Here is a 17,083-nt window from a genome sequence, read left to right on the forward strand (position 1 = left end):
GAGACCCATCACCCACACGAGTGAGCTACACAGTGTGTCTCCATGGGAGCCCTAGATCCTGGCCTGGGGCTCTACCCTCAGCCCACCCAGCCGCCCTCAAGCACAACCCCATCCCCTGGACCCCACGGATAAGAGGGCATTGCCCCTTCCCCAGGGGCTCATGAACAGAGGGGCTTGAGAGCAGATGTCCCTCTATAACTCTTCCAGGACATGGAGCTGGCCCACAAAGAGCTGCTCAGGTCCCTCGGGGGAGAGTCATCTGGTGGCACCACGCCTGTGGGCGGTTTCCACACAGAGGCAGCTAGATGGATAGACAGCTCCCTGTCCCCTCCAGCCAAGGAGCACCTGGCCTCTGACTCCAGGGACAGCTGTGAACTGGGGCCCTGCCCTGAGGACGGTGAGTGAAGTCCTCCGGGGTTGGGGTGGGGTGTGCAGGGAGAAGGCCTCCGTCTCCTGAGGAAGCACTGCCATGCAGTGTGAGGACGCAGGAGTTCTGAGAAGGGGCCTCGTCTCCCCCTGAGTACAGTTCATTCATTCGTTCCCTCAGCTTCAGAAAGAGGTCATTTTAGGGAAGGCCCACGGAATCTCCCCTAAAACTGGGAAACTTATAACTGAACCCTCTTTTCCCTTGGGTTATGGAGATAACAAACCAGGGGGAGCCTCGTCTCACATCTGAAACCTGTTCTTAATAAGTGGTTCAGAAGCAGATTGCATGGGCCAGGGCCATGGCTGTGTTCCAGCTTAGGAAGACAGACCCATACCTACCCGTGGGCTTTGGGGGCCGACAGAAGTGGGGTTCAGTACGCAGCCCTTTCCGGGTCACACAGGGAACTCCAGGGTTTCTGGAGGAGGAGAATGCCTTGTCACGGAAGGATGGCACTGAAGAGCTGCTCTCACAAGCCTGAGGACTTTGCAGGCGGAACACAGAGGGAGGGTCATCTCAGAGGCCAGCCAGCACCTCACTGCCATCCCCACATCCCTGCAGGCCACAACGCCCCGCTGGAAGATGGCCCGGCGGACTCGGCCACATCCCCAGGACTGTAGCTGTCCAAACCACCGAATCCTCCGCGTCCCGACTCCTCCTCTAGGGACTGGCCTGAGGCAGGGCTCAGGGTGGGGAGAGCCCAAACCTCCTCCCTGCCGTGGAGGCAGGCGGTTGAAGAGACAGCTCCAGCCAAGACCGGGGGGGAGATGCGCATGTTGCTTGGTCTGCTCGGATTGGAGTCAAGTTTCAGTGTCTTTTCCCCTCCCTTCAGCCCAACCCTTCAAGGCCTTGTGTCTCCTAAGCATGCTGACTGCATCTGAAAGGCCCCCCTCGTCCCACGTATGTGTGCGCACCTGTATGTGTGGGTGCCCTCAGACAAGCCAGTGCGGGTGAAAGGAGGCGGCTCCAGTGTAAATGCACTTTCTTCCTCCCCTCCCTTCTCCACAGGACCCCAAGGCTGGGGTGGGTGTCTCCACCTCTCCTCTCTTTGTCACTTTGGTTTCCTATAAATATGTATGTATTGTATGTGCATCTTTGCTATTGTAAATAACTTTGACCTTTTTTGTTTCTGATCCTGGCGTGCCGAAGGCAGTTACAGAGGGACTGCTAAGGGAAGAGGAGGTTCACTTGTATCTCTGTCAGCAGCCCAGCTCCAGGATCAGGGCCCAAAGGTGGAGCCAGCCCTGAGCGCTCCGCCCCCGACCTCCCATAGGCAAGAAGGCCTCCAGCTTCCGGCCCCGCCTGGCCAGAGAGCCTAGCCTCTGCAGCTCGGTGCTGAGCTACTCCCTCCCTCCTAGGACTTCTCATCTTCAGGGGAACTTCTTACCCCACCTGTGTCCACCCTGCCCCACCCTCTCCCTATAGAAAACCAGTGTATCAGGTACAGAGCTGAAAACTGGGCCCCAGGGAGGTGGGGGTAGGGGTTTGAATGCTGGAGTCCCTAAACTAACCTAGGACCATCCCCAGGGGCCACCACAGCTTTGGCCCCTATTACCACATCCACTCCACTCCCCACAGACTAATAGAATATACACACTGTGCTAGGTGTATATATACATATATATATATAAATATATATAATATATATAAAATACAGATATGGAAATGACTGTTTTGCTGTTAAAATAATGTATACTCTTTTATTTTCTTCCTTTCATGGTTTTTTTTTTTAAGAAAAGTTAAATATTCTTCAACTGTGGTGGTGTGTGTGTGATTCTTGGAACTGCTGTGATCAGAGATATTGTGATATTCCCTCTGAGACTGATTGGAATTGAGTAGAGGGAACAGAAGGCAGCCCCAGACCCAGGCCTTGCCGTATTCTCTCCCGAAGTTCCAGATGTGCACTTCACTGAACTTCAGACTAAGCGATACAGCCCCTGTGGCCAGAACACAAAAAGACAACGCGCAGGCGCGCGCGCGCACACACACACACACACACACACACACACACACACACACAAGCACGCACGCACGCAGTGGCCCCAGTATCAAGAGCCCTCGTGAGCTGCCCTCTGAGCTTCAGGACTTTAAAGGCAATACACAGGGGAGGGTCATCTCAGAGGCCTGGCCAGCTGCTGTCATCCGTCCTCCGTGTCCTCCCACAGGCACCCCCTGGAAGCAGCTCATCAGACGGGGCCACACCCCCAGGACTGTAACCACTCAAACTGCCTCTGCTGTCGTCGTTGGACTAAGGGACACATTCTCTTTCCCCCAACTGACGTTTTCCCTCCTAAACCCAACATGATGCTGAGTGCTGACCTTGGGAGCTTACAGTCTAGTTGGGCATCAGAATTAATACACGGTTCGTTCTTGATAAAGTGTAGGGGTGCAGACAAGAACTGTACGGATCCACTGGAGCTTTAGAAGGCCTCGGGCAGGGGTAACTGGAGAGGCTAGACGTTACTGGAGAGCGCCTGCTATGTGCTCAGTGTTGGGAATTCAAAGAGCTGCTCCCTGCAGAAGCTCAGCCAGCCGCCAAGAGGCTGAGCAGCAGCGCAGGTGGTCAGAGGCAGAGAGAGGAGGACCGTTGAGGGCCACGGAGCCCCGCAGAGAGGCAGCGCTGGCAGGGACAGCAGGGCTCTGTCCAGGCAACAGAAAGCGGAGTCGGGGCCGAGAGGATGTGACCAGAGGTGAAGAAGGGACGCTCCCCGAAGAGTGGATGTCAGCTCCCCAGAAGCCGGCCCTGTGCTCTTGGGGCACGGTCGGGTCATCTCAGTGGAGGCAGCGCTGAGGGTGAAGAGTCGCGGCCCCCAGCTCTCCTGACTCCTCTGGCCCCCGCACTGTCTGGGTGGCTCTGGTTTCAGGCGGCTGACAGCAGCAGGCAGTGTCGTTAGGGTTCGTGTTTAGTGCTTGGACTTTGCTACGTAGATGACAAGAGACTCAGCACCCTCTCTAAAGCAGCCTGACAACTCTACGTTTTCGTAAGCTGAGCCCTTGCCCCTCCTCCAAACCAGTCCAGACACGTGGGCCAGATGGAGCAACAGAAGGGGGAAGGGGCCCAGGAGGGTGGAAGGGTGGAGCCCCGTGCTCCATCCCTCTGCCCCACCCGCTCTTCCACTCAGCCTTCACGTTACTATCCCAAGTCTTTCCCTTCTGCCTCTGAGAGCAGAGGCAGTGCAAACCCTCGTGTATCACATGTCCTCCAGGGAACGGGGACGGCTGGTACAGGTCGTGACTCTGGTCTGGGCAAGCAAGAACTAGGTCCTGAGGAGGCAGGAGAGCAACACCCCTGGTCGGCCACCGCCAGAGGGGCTGAGATCACCCCCAGCAGAACCATAAAGCCATTCGGCCATTTCTGGCCATGTCAACGCGCTGTTAACAGGCGCAAAGTCCAAATATTCCCAGTAGTTCTGGGACAAAGTTTTCAGACAACCTCAAGGAAAAAAGTACAGCGATAGACTTTGTTAATGATCTGAGCTCTCCCGTGGGAAGTCCAACCCGCACATGGAAAGGAGATGCTTCCGTGGCCCAGAATCTCTGGGAAGAAGGTGGGAGGGGACTAGGTGGAGGAAGCCACAGCCGCCGCCTCTTTGTGCTTGGCTTTACTGGCAGGGTCCCTTGGCAGCATCAGCTCTTGGATCGTGGTGCACGCAGGACATTGCGGGGAGAAGCAGTTTTTCTGAAGGGAGAACAGCAAGGCTGATAGCTGACAAAAGCAATGAAGGTTAACCGTCTGGGAGAAAACCACTTCCTGGGACAGGGTGGGTTGGGGGCTGGAGGACATGGACAAAAGACAAAGGAGTGCGACCGCCCGTCTCACAGCAAGAGAGGAAGGCTGTGTTGTGATCAAAAGAATAAGGGAAACTACAGGCCTGTCTTGGAAACAGGGAGACAAGCTGCCTGCAGCAGCTGCAGTCCCTGGGGACTCACCGCCAGGGACAGCCACAGCAGCCCCACGGGGCCCTTGGACGCGCTCTTGGACTCAGAGAACTGTGCCTGGTACTGCACTGCGGTTAGGAAGGCCTCTAGCCCCACCTCTGTGATGCGGTTTCCTGGTGGAAGAAGCAGACGACGTGGCCTCCGACACTGCCAACCTCTTCTTGCCTACACCCTCACGGGACACCCTCTGCGAACCCTCTTACTCCAAAACTAACCCCCTGCTCCCCCAGCTCCCCAGCTCGCTTACCTAGGACTAATTTCACTCCAGCTCTACTTCTCTGACGCCTCCTTTGTCTGACCTCCCTCACCCCCACCCCAAAGCCCCGTGCCAGAGGGCCTTCACCATCATGATGCCCAACCACTGGAGAACCAGGTTCCACTCCGTGGAGCCAGGGCGGGGGCACCCTTGTGACAGCATGGGGCCCAGCTAGCCTCGTGGCAGGAAGGTGGGGCGTGGGGGGGTTGCCAAACGTACGGAGAAGGTTGAGATGCAAAAGGACCCTGTTCCCAGGCATGAAAACTTTCCCATCTCGGTGCTCCACGGGCTCCAGGAGAGGGCTGACCATCTCAGTAGCTTCCCCAACCACCTGCTCAGGCAGAATACTGATTGCAGCAGAGGAGAGGGGAGCTGGTCAACAGGCCATTCATTCATTCATTCAACATACATGCTTTGAGGGCCGGCTACAGTCCAGGCTTTGTCCCAGGTGCTGGGGATACAAAGATAAATAAGCCCATACCCTCAAGAAGCAGCTGTGTGCAGGGGAGCCAGAGAGTGAGAGAGCAATGCAGTATGCTGTCAGAGCTGACAGAGGGAAGCTCAGTACTCTGGGGGCACGGAGGAGCCACAGCTAGCGGGTCTCGGCAGGGGTCCTGGAGGAGGTGGCCTGTGAGCTGACATCTGAATAGTATGTGGTCCCTGTCAGATGAAGATCAGGGGGGAAGTGGCAGCAGGTGCAAAGGCATGAAATAGCGTGTTGGCATTCACTAAGTAATTCCTAACAGGGAGAGCAATGAGGGCGATGGACTGGAGGGAGATGACGCTAAAGGCAGGATGAGAGGAAAATGCAACAGTCCTGGGGAGAATCAGCAGCCTGGATCAAGCCTGGGGCAGGGACAGAAAACTGGCACTGAGAGGCAACCCTCGCCCGCCTTCTCCACCCGACTTTCCTCTTTTGTAAGATCTTGTCCTGGGTGCCAGAGAAGACTCCTAAAAGCGGAGGCGCCATTCCCTGCCAAGGTGGGGAGGTCTTTTGATGACAGAACACAGGCATACCCTCAGAGATATTGTGGGTTCGGTTCCAGACAGCCGCAATAAAGCGAGTCACATTCTTTTGGTTTCCCAGTACGTGTAAAAGTTATGTTTACACTATACTGCAGTCTAAGTGTGCAATAGCATTATGTCTAAAGAAACAGTGTATATACCTCAATTTTAAAATACTTAACTGCTAAAAAAAATGCTAACCATCATCTGAGCCTTCGGGGAATCCTAGTAGTAACATCAAAGATCACTGATCACAGATCACCATAACAAATATAATAATAATGAAAAAGCTTGAAATATTGAGAGAATTATCAAAGTGTGACCCAGAGACACGAAGTGAGCAAATGCTCTTGGAAAAAAATGGCACCAGCGGACTTGCTCGACGCAGGGTTACCACAAACCTTCAGTTTGTATTAAAAAAAAAAAATCTGCAAAGCACAATACAACAAGGTATGCCTGTGTAAGGACAGATAGCCCTCGGGTTAGGGTTAGGGTTAGCTGACTCCACTGCGGAGGGGTGGGAGCTACGGAGTCAGCAGTCCAGGAAGGTTTCCAAAGCAAGGAACAAGTTGGTCCAAGTTTAAATAGAAAAGGGAGGCTCCAGGGGCAAAGGAGAGAGGGTCTCAAGTAGCTGTGCACAGGGTGGGGGTAGTACCACGACTAGGAAAACACCCTGCCCTCCTGGGGAGCTGCTGGCAGGGGCAAAGGAGAATGTGCTTCGTTCCCTGTGCAACTGTACGAGCAACCGTGGGTGTGGTGGTGAGGAACAAATGGCCTTTCGGGAAGCAGACTGAGTTGAGGCAGAGGATCAAAAGTGTGGGCTCCTAATAAGCAAGTAAAGGTAGAAGGGGAGGGGGCACTGAGCTCTGTTACCCCCTGCAAGCCCAGGTTGGATTAGGGAGGGGGCCAGGACTGAGGACACAATGTGAGTTGAAGTGGCTGCTGCCACAGTACAGGGCCGGAGACTCCATCCCAGGAAGGCTGGGGGACTGGACCCCAGGGACGTGTCCCCCACCCCGCTTCTCCTGCAGCCTACCTCCGACTCCAGGAGGATGCTGCGCTTCTCTTTGCTCCCAGTCTTGGTCCCTTTTCCCTTGCTTAGTTTCTGCTCAGGGATGGTTACCTCTGGAGTGGGAAGAGGAGCCAGAATGCACAGTGCAGACCTCTGATACGACTCAGTTTCCCCAGAGAGAATGGACTGCGGCGAGGAAGGGGACTCCTCAAACTTTGGGTTTGGGTACAACAGAAATAGAGCTGAAGGGGGGACCCCCAGCTAGGTAGGCGGGTTTCTTCTCCGAGGGCAGGGCCACAGGGGTCCAGCCCAGGAGAAACGGTGTGGAGTGCCGTGGATGGGGCCGGTTGGGGCTTCCGACATCAAGGTGAGAAGACTAGCTCAGCGCAGGCCTCCCGCATCCCGCCCCGTGCTCCTCCTTCCTCCACACCAAGTGGGCACCGCAGAGGGGTGCTAGCACTTACTCCCCTTGCCTGTCTTTGTGGAGTCTTCTTTCTTAGGGGTTCCTTGTGTGGGTGACTGCCCAGACCCTGACTTCTCCTCTTTCTTCACCACTTCCTGTGGGGGATGTAAGAAGAGAGAGGAGAGTCCTACCTCCCTGGCAGATGGGGAACGGGTGTGGGAGGGGCCAGAGGTGGACTTTCAAAGGCCTTCCTCCCTCCGCCCCACCCTGTTCCTGCAGCGCCCAGGGCTCTGCTGCCCACAGCACACCTACCCCGGACTTCTCCTTTTTCTTGCCCAGACCCTTAGGGGTCTTCGTTGTCTGCATCTTGTCTTTCTCCACCATTGCAAAACTGCTGACCCCCATCAGCTGGCTCTTCTCACGCTCTGTTTTGGAGTCCCCGTGTCGAGAGGTGGAAGGCTGTGCTCACAAATGGGAGGGGGTGGAGGAGGAAGAATCCGGCGCCCCTTCCCCAGTGAGGAGTGCCACTCACTCGGACTGGCAGCACCCCTACCCCAATCTCCCTGCCTAAATGCTAACATAATTTGTTTGGGACCCTTCTGGTGCAGGTGCTCTTGGGAAGAAACGGCAGAGGGACCCAGGGATGAGCTGGGGGTGGGGGGAGGTGGCATTCAGACTCATACTGAGGGAGAAAACAGTAGCTGACATATTTTTAACTAAGTGCCAGGCACTGTTCCAGGTGTATTAGATGAATTAACTCATTTAATCCTGTCAACAATCCTATGAGCTAGGTACAGTTATGCCCATTTTACAGATGAGGAAACTGAGGCCCGAGAGGTTAAGTCACACGCCCAAGGTACCAAGCTGTTTTGTGGAAGTGCCAGATTCCAAGTCCCTGCGGTCTAAATCTAGTCCTCTTAACCAATACACTCTACCATCTGCGGAGTGGTTCTGCAATAAGAACCCAAACGTTTGTTGTATCTGTGCAGAGGTCGGAGAGCAAAACGGTCACGACACAGGGAGAGAGGACGGGTTAAGATTCGGCCAGCTGGCTGAAAGCAGCCGACCTGGGCAGCGGTTCCAAGGGCTCAGGTCTCAGGCTCCGAGCGCTCCTCACCGATCGCAAGCGCTCCTGCGAACCTTTCTCCAGCAGGAGGCGCCGGCGCTCCACCACCTCGGTGTGCGTCAGCTCGAAGGGGCGCAGGACCTGGGGCGGGGCGGCACCTCGCGTTCAGCCGCCCGGGGAGCGGGAGGATGTGGGGGTCTCTCCCCGGCCCCGCTCAGCCCGCACACCCACCTCGGCCAGCTTCAGGGCGCCCTTGTCCTGGATGCGGTTGTGGGCCAGGGACAGCCAGAGCAGGGAGCGGTTGAGCCGGAGGCCCTGCGGGGTCAGGGAGGGGCAGTGAGCTGGCTGGCCCCGGGCCGCCACAGCTCGCGCGGGGGGGCCCCTGCCGGCCTCGCACGCACGTCCGCGATGTAGCCCGCGCCCTCGTCACCGATGCGGTTGAAGCCCAGGTTGAGGGAGACCAGGGTCCGGTTGCAGCTGTGCAGCGTGGACAGAGCCTGGCCTAGGAGCTGCGCCCCGTGGTCGTCGATGTTGTTGTTCCGCAGAGACAAGTGCGCGATCCTGGGCAGCAGGAGGGAGAACGCGGGTCACAGGAAACACGGGGTCCTGGGCGTTCCCCGCAACCTCGGAAAACGGGGGCATGAGGAGGGCCATTCGGTCTGAGGGTGGAGAGGCAGGAATTGAGGGTGCTTGGAGAGGTGCTGGAGGGGCAAGGAAGCGTGGGAACAAAGGGTGACTTGGAATGGGGGGCAGGCCCAGAGAAAGGGGGTGAGGGAAAGGAGTCTCACGTGCTGTCCACTGCCATGAGCTTGTGATAGGACTGCTCCGGCAGCGGGTTCCCCTCCAGAGACACCTTCCTGAGGGTGGGGGAGATCTGAGACCCAGGAGGCACCACTGAGGCCAGATGAGGGAAGGGGACAAAGAGGAAGGGTGGAGCTCTGGGAAGCAGCTTGGAAACAGAGGCAAAGGATGCACGCACGCGCGCGCGCGCGCGCACACACACACACACACACACACACACACACACACACCCGCCCCGCCCAATTCCCTGATACAGGAAATTATGTGACAGTTCTCCAGACTAGAAATCCAGAAGTGTGCCATGTGAAGGGGTTCTTCTCCAGAGTTAGTGAGGTGTGGTAAGGGGGCCTCTAAGATGACCCCAGTGATCCCCACTTCCTGGTATCCGTGCCCCAATGTAATCCTCTCCCCTTGAGTGTGGCTGGACCTAGTGACTCACTTCTAATGAATGGCATACGGCAAAAGCGATGGGCTGTCACTTCCAAGTTTAGGTTACAAAAAGGCTGTGGCTTCCAACCCGGGTGCTCTCTGGCGCCAGCTGCCAAGTGGTGAGGGCACCCAGATGACCTGTGGAAAGGCTCCCGAGTGGAGGCGCTGTGGCCAATCACCTGCCACATAAGTGAGCCTGGCGGCAGATGCTCCAGCCCCAGTCAAGATGACTGCAGCCCCAGCCAACAGCCTTACTGCAACCTCACCAAGACGCCGACCCAGAGGTGCCAGCTCACCTACACCCGGATTTATCTCACAGAAACTGTGAGATTATAAATGTTTGTTGTTTTAAGCCACTACGTTTTGAAGTAACTTGTTACACAGCAATAGGTACCCAATACATGACCCCTCCACAAGGCAGTGGCTTCTCCAACAGTACTGAGAAAATGGAAGTGTTTTTCCAAGTCACAAGAAAAAATGAAATTAATGGCTGGAAAATTCTCTATTAAAAAAAGTTTCTCTCGGGGCTTCCCTGGTGGCACAGTGGTTGAGAGTCCGCCTGCCGATGCAGGGGACGCGGGTTCGTGCCCCGGTCCGGGAGGATCCCACGTGCCGCGGAGCGGCTGGGCCCATGAGCCATGGCCGCTGAGCCTGCGCGTCCTGAGCCTGTGCTCCGCGGCGGGAGGGGCCACAACAGTGAGAGGCCCGCGTACCGGAAAAAAAAAAAAAAAAAAAAAGTTTCTCTCGGGACTTCCCTGGTGGCACAGTGGTTAAGAATCTGCCTGCCAGTGCAGGGGACATGGGTTCAAGCCCTGGTCCGGGAAGGTCCCACATGCCATGGAGCAACTAAGCCCATGCACCACAACTACTGAGCCCGCATGCCACAACTACTGGAGCCCATGTGCCTAGAGCCCATGCTCTGCAACAAGAGAAGCCACAGCAATAAGAAGCCCACGTGCAGCAATGAAGACCCAAGTCAGCCAAAAATTAATTAATTAATTAATTAATTTTTTAAAAGTTTCTCTCATGATATTTGCCCAACCTTTCAGCCTGGCTCATCTAGCATCTAAACTTGATTGCATTTATTTTTAATTATTTTTATCATGTTGATCTGATTTATTTTTACATATTAAGATGAATTCTATAGTTTTTCTCCTGCTGGCTAAATTGTTTCTAATTCCCACGACGGAATACAATATGTGTTTTGTGGTGTTCAAGACAAAGAGCACCCAAGGACCTCCAGCTGAAGGAGAAAAAATCCCTGCCCTCAAGAAGCATCCATCCCATCTACAGGAGGAAGACAGGTGAGGAGGCAAGCCAGTGACAGTGGGTTCTGTGAAGCAGGAGAAGTCAAGGGCGCTGGGGGAGCTTCAACAAAGGGCAGCCAAATCAGCTGTGTCCTTTATACAGCAACCACCCCTGTGGTTATACTACTCCACACCTTGCTCTGGCTCCCTCCTATACAAGAATGCCCTTTCCCCGTTCCCTGCCGGCGGGCCCCTCCTATTCCTCCTTCAAGGCTCAGCTTAGCACCACCTCCTCCAGGCAGCCTTCCATGTCTCTCATGAACCATTCTTCCACCACTACAGTCCCCACAGTGCCCTGCAGTATCCACTCCTATGCCCTTCTCCCTCCCTCACTGGACTGCCAGTCCCTGTAGGATAAGAACCAGTCCCTAGAACAGTGTCAGACACCAGGCAGTGAGGAACCTCCAGGGAGAGAGCGGGTAGTGGTGGGACTGATGGAGAGGAGAGGGGATAAGGCCCCAAAGGTAGGCTCTTTAGGCACCAGAGTAGGCAGAAAAGGGGACCCCACTGCTTGTCAGATGGGAGCTTCAAAACCCAACAGACAGTAGCAGCACCCTCTTTCCACAGGGATGCCAGCCCAGGCCACAGGAGCTGGAACTTGTCACCCCCGTCTCCAAACTGCTCACTTCTGACCACCCAGCTAGCCAGGCTACCCAGGTAGCCTCCCCCTTGCCTATTCCCCTCTGCTCACCTGAGCGTGGATGAGCAGAGAGGCAGGAGGGCGATAAAGGTGGTCAGGGTCTTATCAGTCAGCCCCACCTTCCACAAGCTGGAGATGGTGGGAAGCACAGAAACGCAGCTGGAGCACCACCTCTTTCCCACCTTGTCCTCTCCAGCCACCCTGACACCCCAGCCACACCCTTCCTTATCACCTTCCACACAGTCCCCAGGGCCTTCCATGCCCCTTCAGTTCTTTCTCCCAGACCACTGGTGGCCCCTCTCCAACACTGGCCTCCTGCCCCTCCCCCACCCCCATGTCCCCTCACTTGATGGCCTGAAGCTGGCTGAGGGAGGTCAGACACTTAGAGAAGATACCCAGGATACGCTCCTCAACCTTCCAACCTGCGGAAGGGAAAGGAAGAAGGCGCCTCAGGCCGGGAGAGGTGCGGTGGTGGACGGCTGGTGAGAGGGACAGGGGGGTGGGGGTGGGGGGGCGGACCTCACCGCGGATGTAGATTTCCTTCACGGACTTGTCCTCGGGCTCCAGCTCCACCTGGATGGTGGGCCGGAAGAACATGTATTTGCTCTCCAGGCTGTTGAAGCTGCAGGACCCGGACAGCGGCTGTTCGTCTAGAAGGCAGGGGTGCGAGGAGCCGGGGAAGGAGGGAGGGGGCAGAGTCACCGCCCCCAGGCCCCACGCCCCGGCCGGCCTACGGGAGCCGGAGAGGCCGAGATCGGGACGGCTCCCAGGGAGCCGCGGGATTGGAGGACTCCGCCAGAGCCACATCTGCGAGGGTTTGGAAAGGACGACGGAAGACCGCCCCCACCTCCCCACCAGCCCCCTTGAATCCACCCCGCTCACTCACACACACATTGCCCTGCGTCCCCGCCATTCGGCCCGCCGTGCGATGGGGGATGGACGCGGTAGGCCTGACAGACACCCCGGCGTCTCCACTGTCACTCACCTACGGTGGGCTTTTCCGACGTAGAGGCGGAGGGGACGAAGGTCGGGTGCGGGCGGGGCCGGGTGACCACTTTGGGGAAGTCCGTGTAGCCCCACCGCGTGCAGAGCTCAGCGAAGTCCACCTCGAGGACGCCGGTGCCCTGGTACTCCTCTGTGGGGGCGGGGACGAGAGCGGGAGGGGAAGCGTAGCGCTGCGCCGCGCCCGCCGCCTGTAGCCCAAGGCTGCCAACAGAGGGCAGCAGAGACCAGAGGACGTCCCACCCAGCCCTGCGCCCCCGCCCGCCAGGGATCGGCGCACTGCGCCGCGTTCCCACGCTCGCCCGCGCGGGGTTTCAGGCCTCTGGGCGGGCAGCGGCCCCTCCATCGAGGCAGACGTCCTCACAGCCATTTTTAACATGTAAGATGCGTTGTAGAGACCGACACTGAAAACACTTGAGAGGAAACAGTGGGAAATCAAGACCTAGGAGGAAGGGGACTAAAGGGCGTGGAATGTAGACAATGAGGGCGCCTCTTTTATGTGCCGGCTCGTCCACCCACCCTGTGGGTCAAGGCCGCTTCCACTCCCGCTCTCCGCTCCCTGGGGGGCCTCCTCCTCCCCAGCCCAGCGTCCTCCCACGTTCCTTCCTTGCGGGGACTGCCCAGGGTCACACGGAGAAAGAAGGCCCAGGCTTGATGTGAGCAAAGGAAGGAAAGCAGAAGGACCTCTCCACCTGCCCGCGCTCCCACCCCCATCCCCACGCCCGCACTCGGGTAGACCGAGGCCCAGCAAGGTGGTAGGCTTTTATTTATTTAGCAAACATTGATATAGCACTTACTCCTGTCCCACACGGTTCTATATATGCTTTGGAAATCTTAACTCATTCAAGAGTTTTATTAATTCAGACAGATGCCCACCACTTCCCATCCTGAGGGCTATGCAAACCTGAGGTGCCTGAGTCCCCAAAGACCCCTGCTCTTTCCTGCTCCTGCATGGGCATCCCAACAAGAAGTGGTTCCTTGAGACGGGAAGGGGTGTCCCTGGCAAAGGCGAGAAACCGGAGGCAGAAGGGTGGGCTTGGTGCCAGCCTGCTCTTCCAAGTGCAGGACAGCCTGGAGCCCCACAGGCGGCAGGCGCCGCAGGGACTGTGCCCCCGACAGAACCCCTGCACCCAACAGCAGGGAGCCTGCCCGGAGGGTGCAGGGGGGCTGGCAGGACGTGTGCTCAGCACTGTGGGGCAAGATGCAGAGAGGTTTGAGGGTTCTCGTGGCAAAAGGGTGAGAGACACAGGCACCCAGACGTCAGGGGGAACACAGACACCCGAGAGACATTAGCTGAATGGACGAGGCTGATGAGAGGAGGCATTGGGAGGCTAGGGGAGCCCCTCGTACAGCTGACTCCTGCACACTGCCTGCTTTCCCGGACTCTTCCCTCTGCTGGGTGGGTCCTTCCTTGCTTCACTCACACCATCTTTCCCCAAACAGAGGTTCTCAAACTTTAACATCTTTCTGTAAGAATCAGTAGGAAAGCCTGTTAAAGCAGTTTGCGGGGCCCCATCCCCCCAAATTCTGATTCCATAGGCTGGGTAGAGTCTGTGAATTTGCATTTCTAACCAGCTCACAGATGATGCCAAAGATGGTCCAGGGAGAACCGCTGCTCTAGACCAGCACTGCCCGACAGGACATACTGGGACGATGGAAGTGTTCCACCTCTGGGCTGTAGCTAGCAGTGATCTAGTGGGCAGCACAGCTCCGAAAGGGCCTTGCTCCTGCTCTCCTCCCCTCCCACACTCCCTCCTCACACTCGCTATGACCTTGCCTCATAGCTCCTTGAGAAATAGAAGCCACCAGATGCGATGTCCTCTCAATCTATCAACGTTCCTACAACTGCCTTCACTCGCTACCCCATTTGAGCCCTGCCACAACACATGATAGCGGCTGCTAAAGCCGCTGTGACCGTGTGGCCCTGTCCCGTTATCACTCCCTTTCTCTCCAACCCCTCTGGTTCCCCCTGCCTGGGGGAGCTCCTTCTCCTCTAAGATCACTGAGTCTGGGTCCTGAGCCCTTTCCTGTCTCCGGTTCCACTCCCCCCTCCCCAGGGGAATCTCTTTCATTCCCAGGGCTTAAAGGCACCCAAACATCAGCAGCTCCCCAATTCACATCTCCAGCCCTGACATCTTCTCACCGCTCCACACGCTTCCATGCAGCTGCTCAGCCGACATCACCCGTTGGAGATCTCTTACGTGCTCTTCCTTCAGGCCTGCCTGTCTCCATGAATGGCACCTTAACCCACCCCGTGCCCAGTACAGAAACATGGAATCATTCTTGCTACCTTCCCCACTTTCCACCCCATCCACTACTTCACCAACTCTTTTTCTACCTCAGAAGTACTGTTCCAAGGAGCCTAACCCATCTCCCTCACTACCCGAGTCCACAACTACCACTGTCCCTCACCTGGGCTATTGAAATGCCTCATAACTCAGCTGCCTACCTTCATTCTCTCCCTCTGCCACTCCATTTTTCCACACAGCAGCCAGAGTGGTGTGAGTGTGTGTGTATGTATGTGTGTGTGTGTGTGTTAATGTAACTAGGTTCATTTCTGTAGGAGATTCTATCCTGTCTTGTCTCTCCTTCTGGAAAATGCTCTTTCTCCAGCTCCCAGAGCTTCCTCCCCCCGCCCAGCCACCAGCACTGACAAGGAGATGGCACCTGACCAATGTCTGACAATCAGAGTCTTTTCCCAAGTTGTTTTTCCTTGAGTCCAGAGACAGCAAGTTCCTGTCCCTCTTTGAAGGCAAAGCTGGTAGACTTGAATCAAGAAGCCTTCCAATCAATTCCCCTTTGTGGATAATTAATTTGGGTTGGGGTTCTATCACTTGCAACATAAAGAGCCACACTCATACGCATACTTTTCCAATGGTTTTCTTTTCCTAGAGAATGTAAATTCCATTCCAGCTGGACTGTGTCCATCTCGTTCTCTTTCTATTGGACCTGACCACAGAGCAGGCATCCAAAAAGTAATTGTTGAATAAATGAATGAATATCTATAAAACTAAACTCAGAGGCACCTCCCGGCAGCGCCCCTGTGTCTTTCCACCACTCCCTGGACCTTCTTCTCTGATACAAATTAGCACATCTTATTGTATTTGTCAGCATCCCAAACCAGAGTGTGGCTTCTTTAAGATCAAGTTCAAGTCAAACGTCTGCCAAGCTGAGTCTCAGGAACTGTGCTGGGACTAAAACTGTGATTCATATCTCAGGATGGAGCAGGGCGCTTTGGGTGGGTGCACAATGTATGTTTGTTGAGTGAACAAGTGAATTTGCAGTTTATAAAATCCTTTCTCACCATCAACTCTACTGTACCTCCCAGTAATACGCAGGGCAGGACTCCATACTACAGAGAAGAAACGTGCCTAGTAACACGTGCACACCTCACAACGGTGACCACTTAGAACACCCTTACCATGTGCCAGGAACTTCAGCTGGTGGAGCCCTCTTCCACACAGCGCTCCTCAGCGCCAGAAATTCTGTTATTATTTACTGGCTCGTCTGTCTCGCCCGCCGTTGCCTGGCACAACGAAGACGCCCCATCCAATCTGGCTAACCCGAGCGACGAGTGGCTGTTGGGAGCGCGCGGAGAAGCCTAGAGGCCTGATCCCCCAACCCCGCCACCAGCGTACCAGGGTTTTTGGGTTCCTCCTCCCCAACCGGCGGCAGGACGGTCGTCGGCTTCTCCTTGGCCCCGCGGTCCCCTTTCCTGGTCACTGCACCGGATGACTTCTGGATCCCGGGACGCGGGACCCTGGGTGAGACCACTGGTGGTGCGCTCGCCTCGCCCGACATGCTGGTGCCGTCCGCAGAGACTCTGGGGACACTCACGGGGGCAAGGAGGCAGGACGGGATTCTGTGGGGCTCGCCCTGGAGGTGGCCGAATCAAGGGTCTCTATTCCGCGTCCACAGGCGGGACCCGCCTGCCGCGGCGTCGCCTCAGCGTCCCTCTCCAAGACAACGGCGCGAGGTGGGCGGGCCCGAGGGCAAGGGGCAACCACAGAGCGCACGCGAGGCCAACAGGGGGCACCACAGAGTCATCAGGGGGCGGAAGGAGCCCGGAAGGCGGAGCCGCGGAACTAGGGCAGCCGAGAAGGGCGGGGCCAGAGCGGAGCCTGGGCAGCCCTGGGTCACAGGGGCAGGGGAGCCCTGGAGCCCTGGAGGGCCGGACCCCGCGGACCCTGTGCGAAAGGAGAAGGACCTGGGCGGAGCCGTGGCGGAGGAAGACGAGTGGATACCGGACTGGACCGGAGTGGAGGGGGCTGGGCTAGAGCGAGACCAGGACGGAGAGGCGGGGCTAGGGGGCGGGCAAGGAGCTGTCCAAAGTCACCCGAGAAACTGAATCGGGGAAAGCCGGGATCCGACCCCGTGTATTAGAGATAGCGGCAGTCGGAGGAATCTAGGGAAGCAGGGTCCGGTTGGAGACAGATCCACTCTCTGGGGTCGGCCCTCCTACCCTGTAAGGAGAGGACTCCTGATGGAAAAGGCCCAGAGAGACCCACCGAGTTAGCGAGCTGGCGTGGCTCTGGGTTTGTAATCTCGACCCCATCTATGTAGCCTCCTGGAGGTCTGGGGACTTAGTTGATCCGCTAACGAATTTAGGAGGCGGGTCACGCTTCCAAGAAATCTTGGATTCAAAGTCCTCAGGTAGCCTAGACCCTACCGGGCCCCCATCAGAGTATACTCTCTCCCCTCTGCTTTCCGGGCTCCAACCTCCCCACTCCAGTCTGTTCCCCTCCCCGACCGTCACTCCCAGACCTTCCCACCATTGAGCTTTTGTGCTGTTCCCCTGT

At 56.7% G+C, this 17,083-nt stretch overlaps 2 protein-coding genes across 7 annotated transcripts in view; one reads left to right on the forward strand and one right to left on the reverse strand.

The window, feature by feature from the left end:
• Positions 1-2,183, forward strand: part of ARHGEF11 (Rho guanine nucleotide exchange factor 11) — a 147,819-nt gene extending 145,636 nt beyond the window's left edge. The window contains exons 43-44 of the mRNA XM_089907299.1: positions 208-397; positions 1,574-2,183. Coding sequence (XP_089763425.1) covers positions 208-397; positions 1,574-1,743 — 360 coding nt within the window. The 3' untranslated portion in view covers positions 1,744-2,183. The remainder of the gene's footprint in view (positions 1-207; positions 398-1,573) is intronic.
• LRRC71 (leucine rich repeat containing 71) lies at positions 2,097-16,100 on the reverse strand. Of its 6 annotated transcripts, XM_022559575.2 has the most exons (16): positions 15,923-16,100; positions 12,268-12,417; positions 11,807-11,932; positions 11,629-11,704; positions 11,334-11,411; positions 8,894-8,962; positions 8,507-8,666; positions 8,337-8,420; positions 8,157-8,246; positions 7,352-7,498; positions 7,101-7,194; positions 6,661-6,749; positions 5,029-5,070; positions 4,839-4,950; positions 4,355-4,476; positions 2,097-4,103 (listed from the first exon to the last, which is right to left on the reverse strand). In XM_022559575.2, the coding sequence occupies exons 1-16, from the start codon at positions 16,083-16,085 to the stop codon at positions 3,984-3,986; spliced, it is 1,722 nt and encodes a 573-aa protein (XP_022415283.2). In that variant the 5' UTR covers positions 16,086-16,100; the 3' UTR covers positions 2,097-3,983. The 6 variants fall into 6 exon arrangements, with proteins under 6 accessions (XP_022415283.2, XP_089769492.1, XP_089769502.1 ...); XM_089913366.1 differs by lacking the exon at positions 15,923-16,100 and having other exon boundaries at positions 2,097-4,130; positions 11,807-12,363; XM_089913376.1 differs by lacking the exons at positions 2,097-4,103; positions 4,355-4,476; positions 8,894-8,962; positions 15,923-16,100 and having other exon boundaries at positions 4,488-4,950; positions 11,807-12,366.
• Between the last annotated feature and the right edge of the window lie 983 nt (positions 16,101-17,083).

Source organism: Delphinapterus leucas, chromosome 1 (genome assembly GCF_059928025.1).
Source record: "Delphinapterus leucas isolate spDelLeu-1000000601 "Yukka" chromosome 1, BTC_Dleu_Yukka2, whole genome shotgun sequence".
Taxonomy (NCBI): domain Eukaryota; kingdom Metazoa; phylum Chordata; class Mammalia; order Artiodactyla; family Monodontidae; genus Delphinapterus; species Delphinapterus leucas.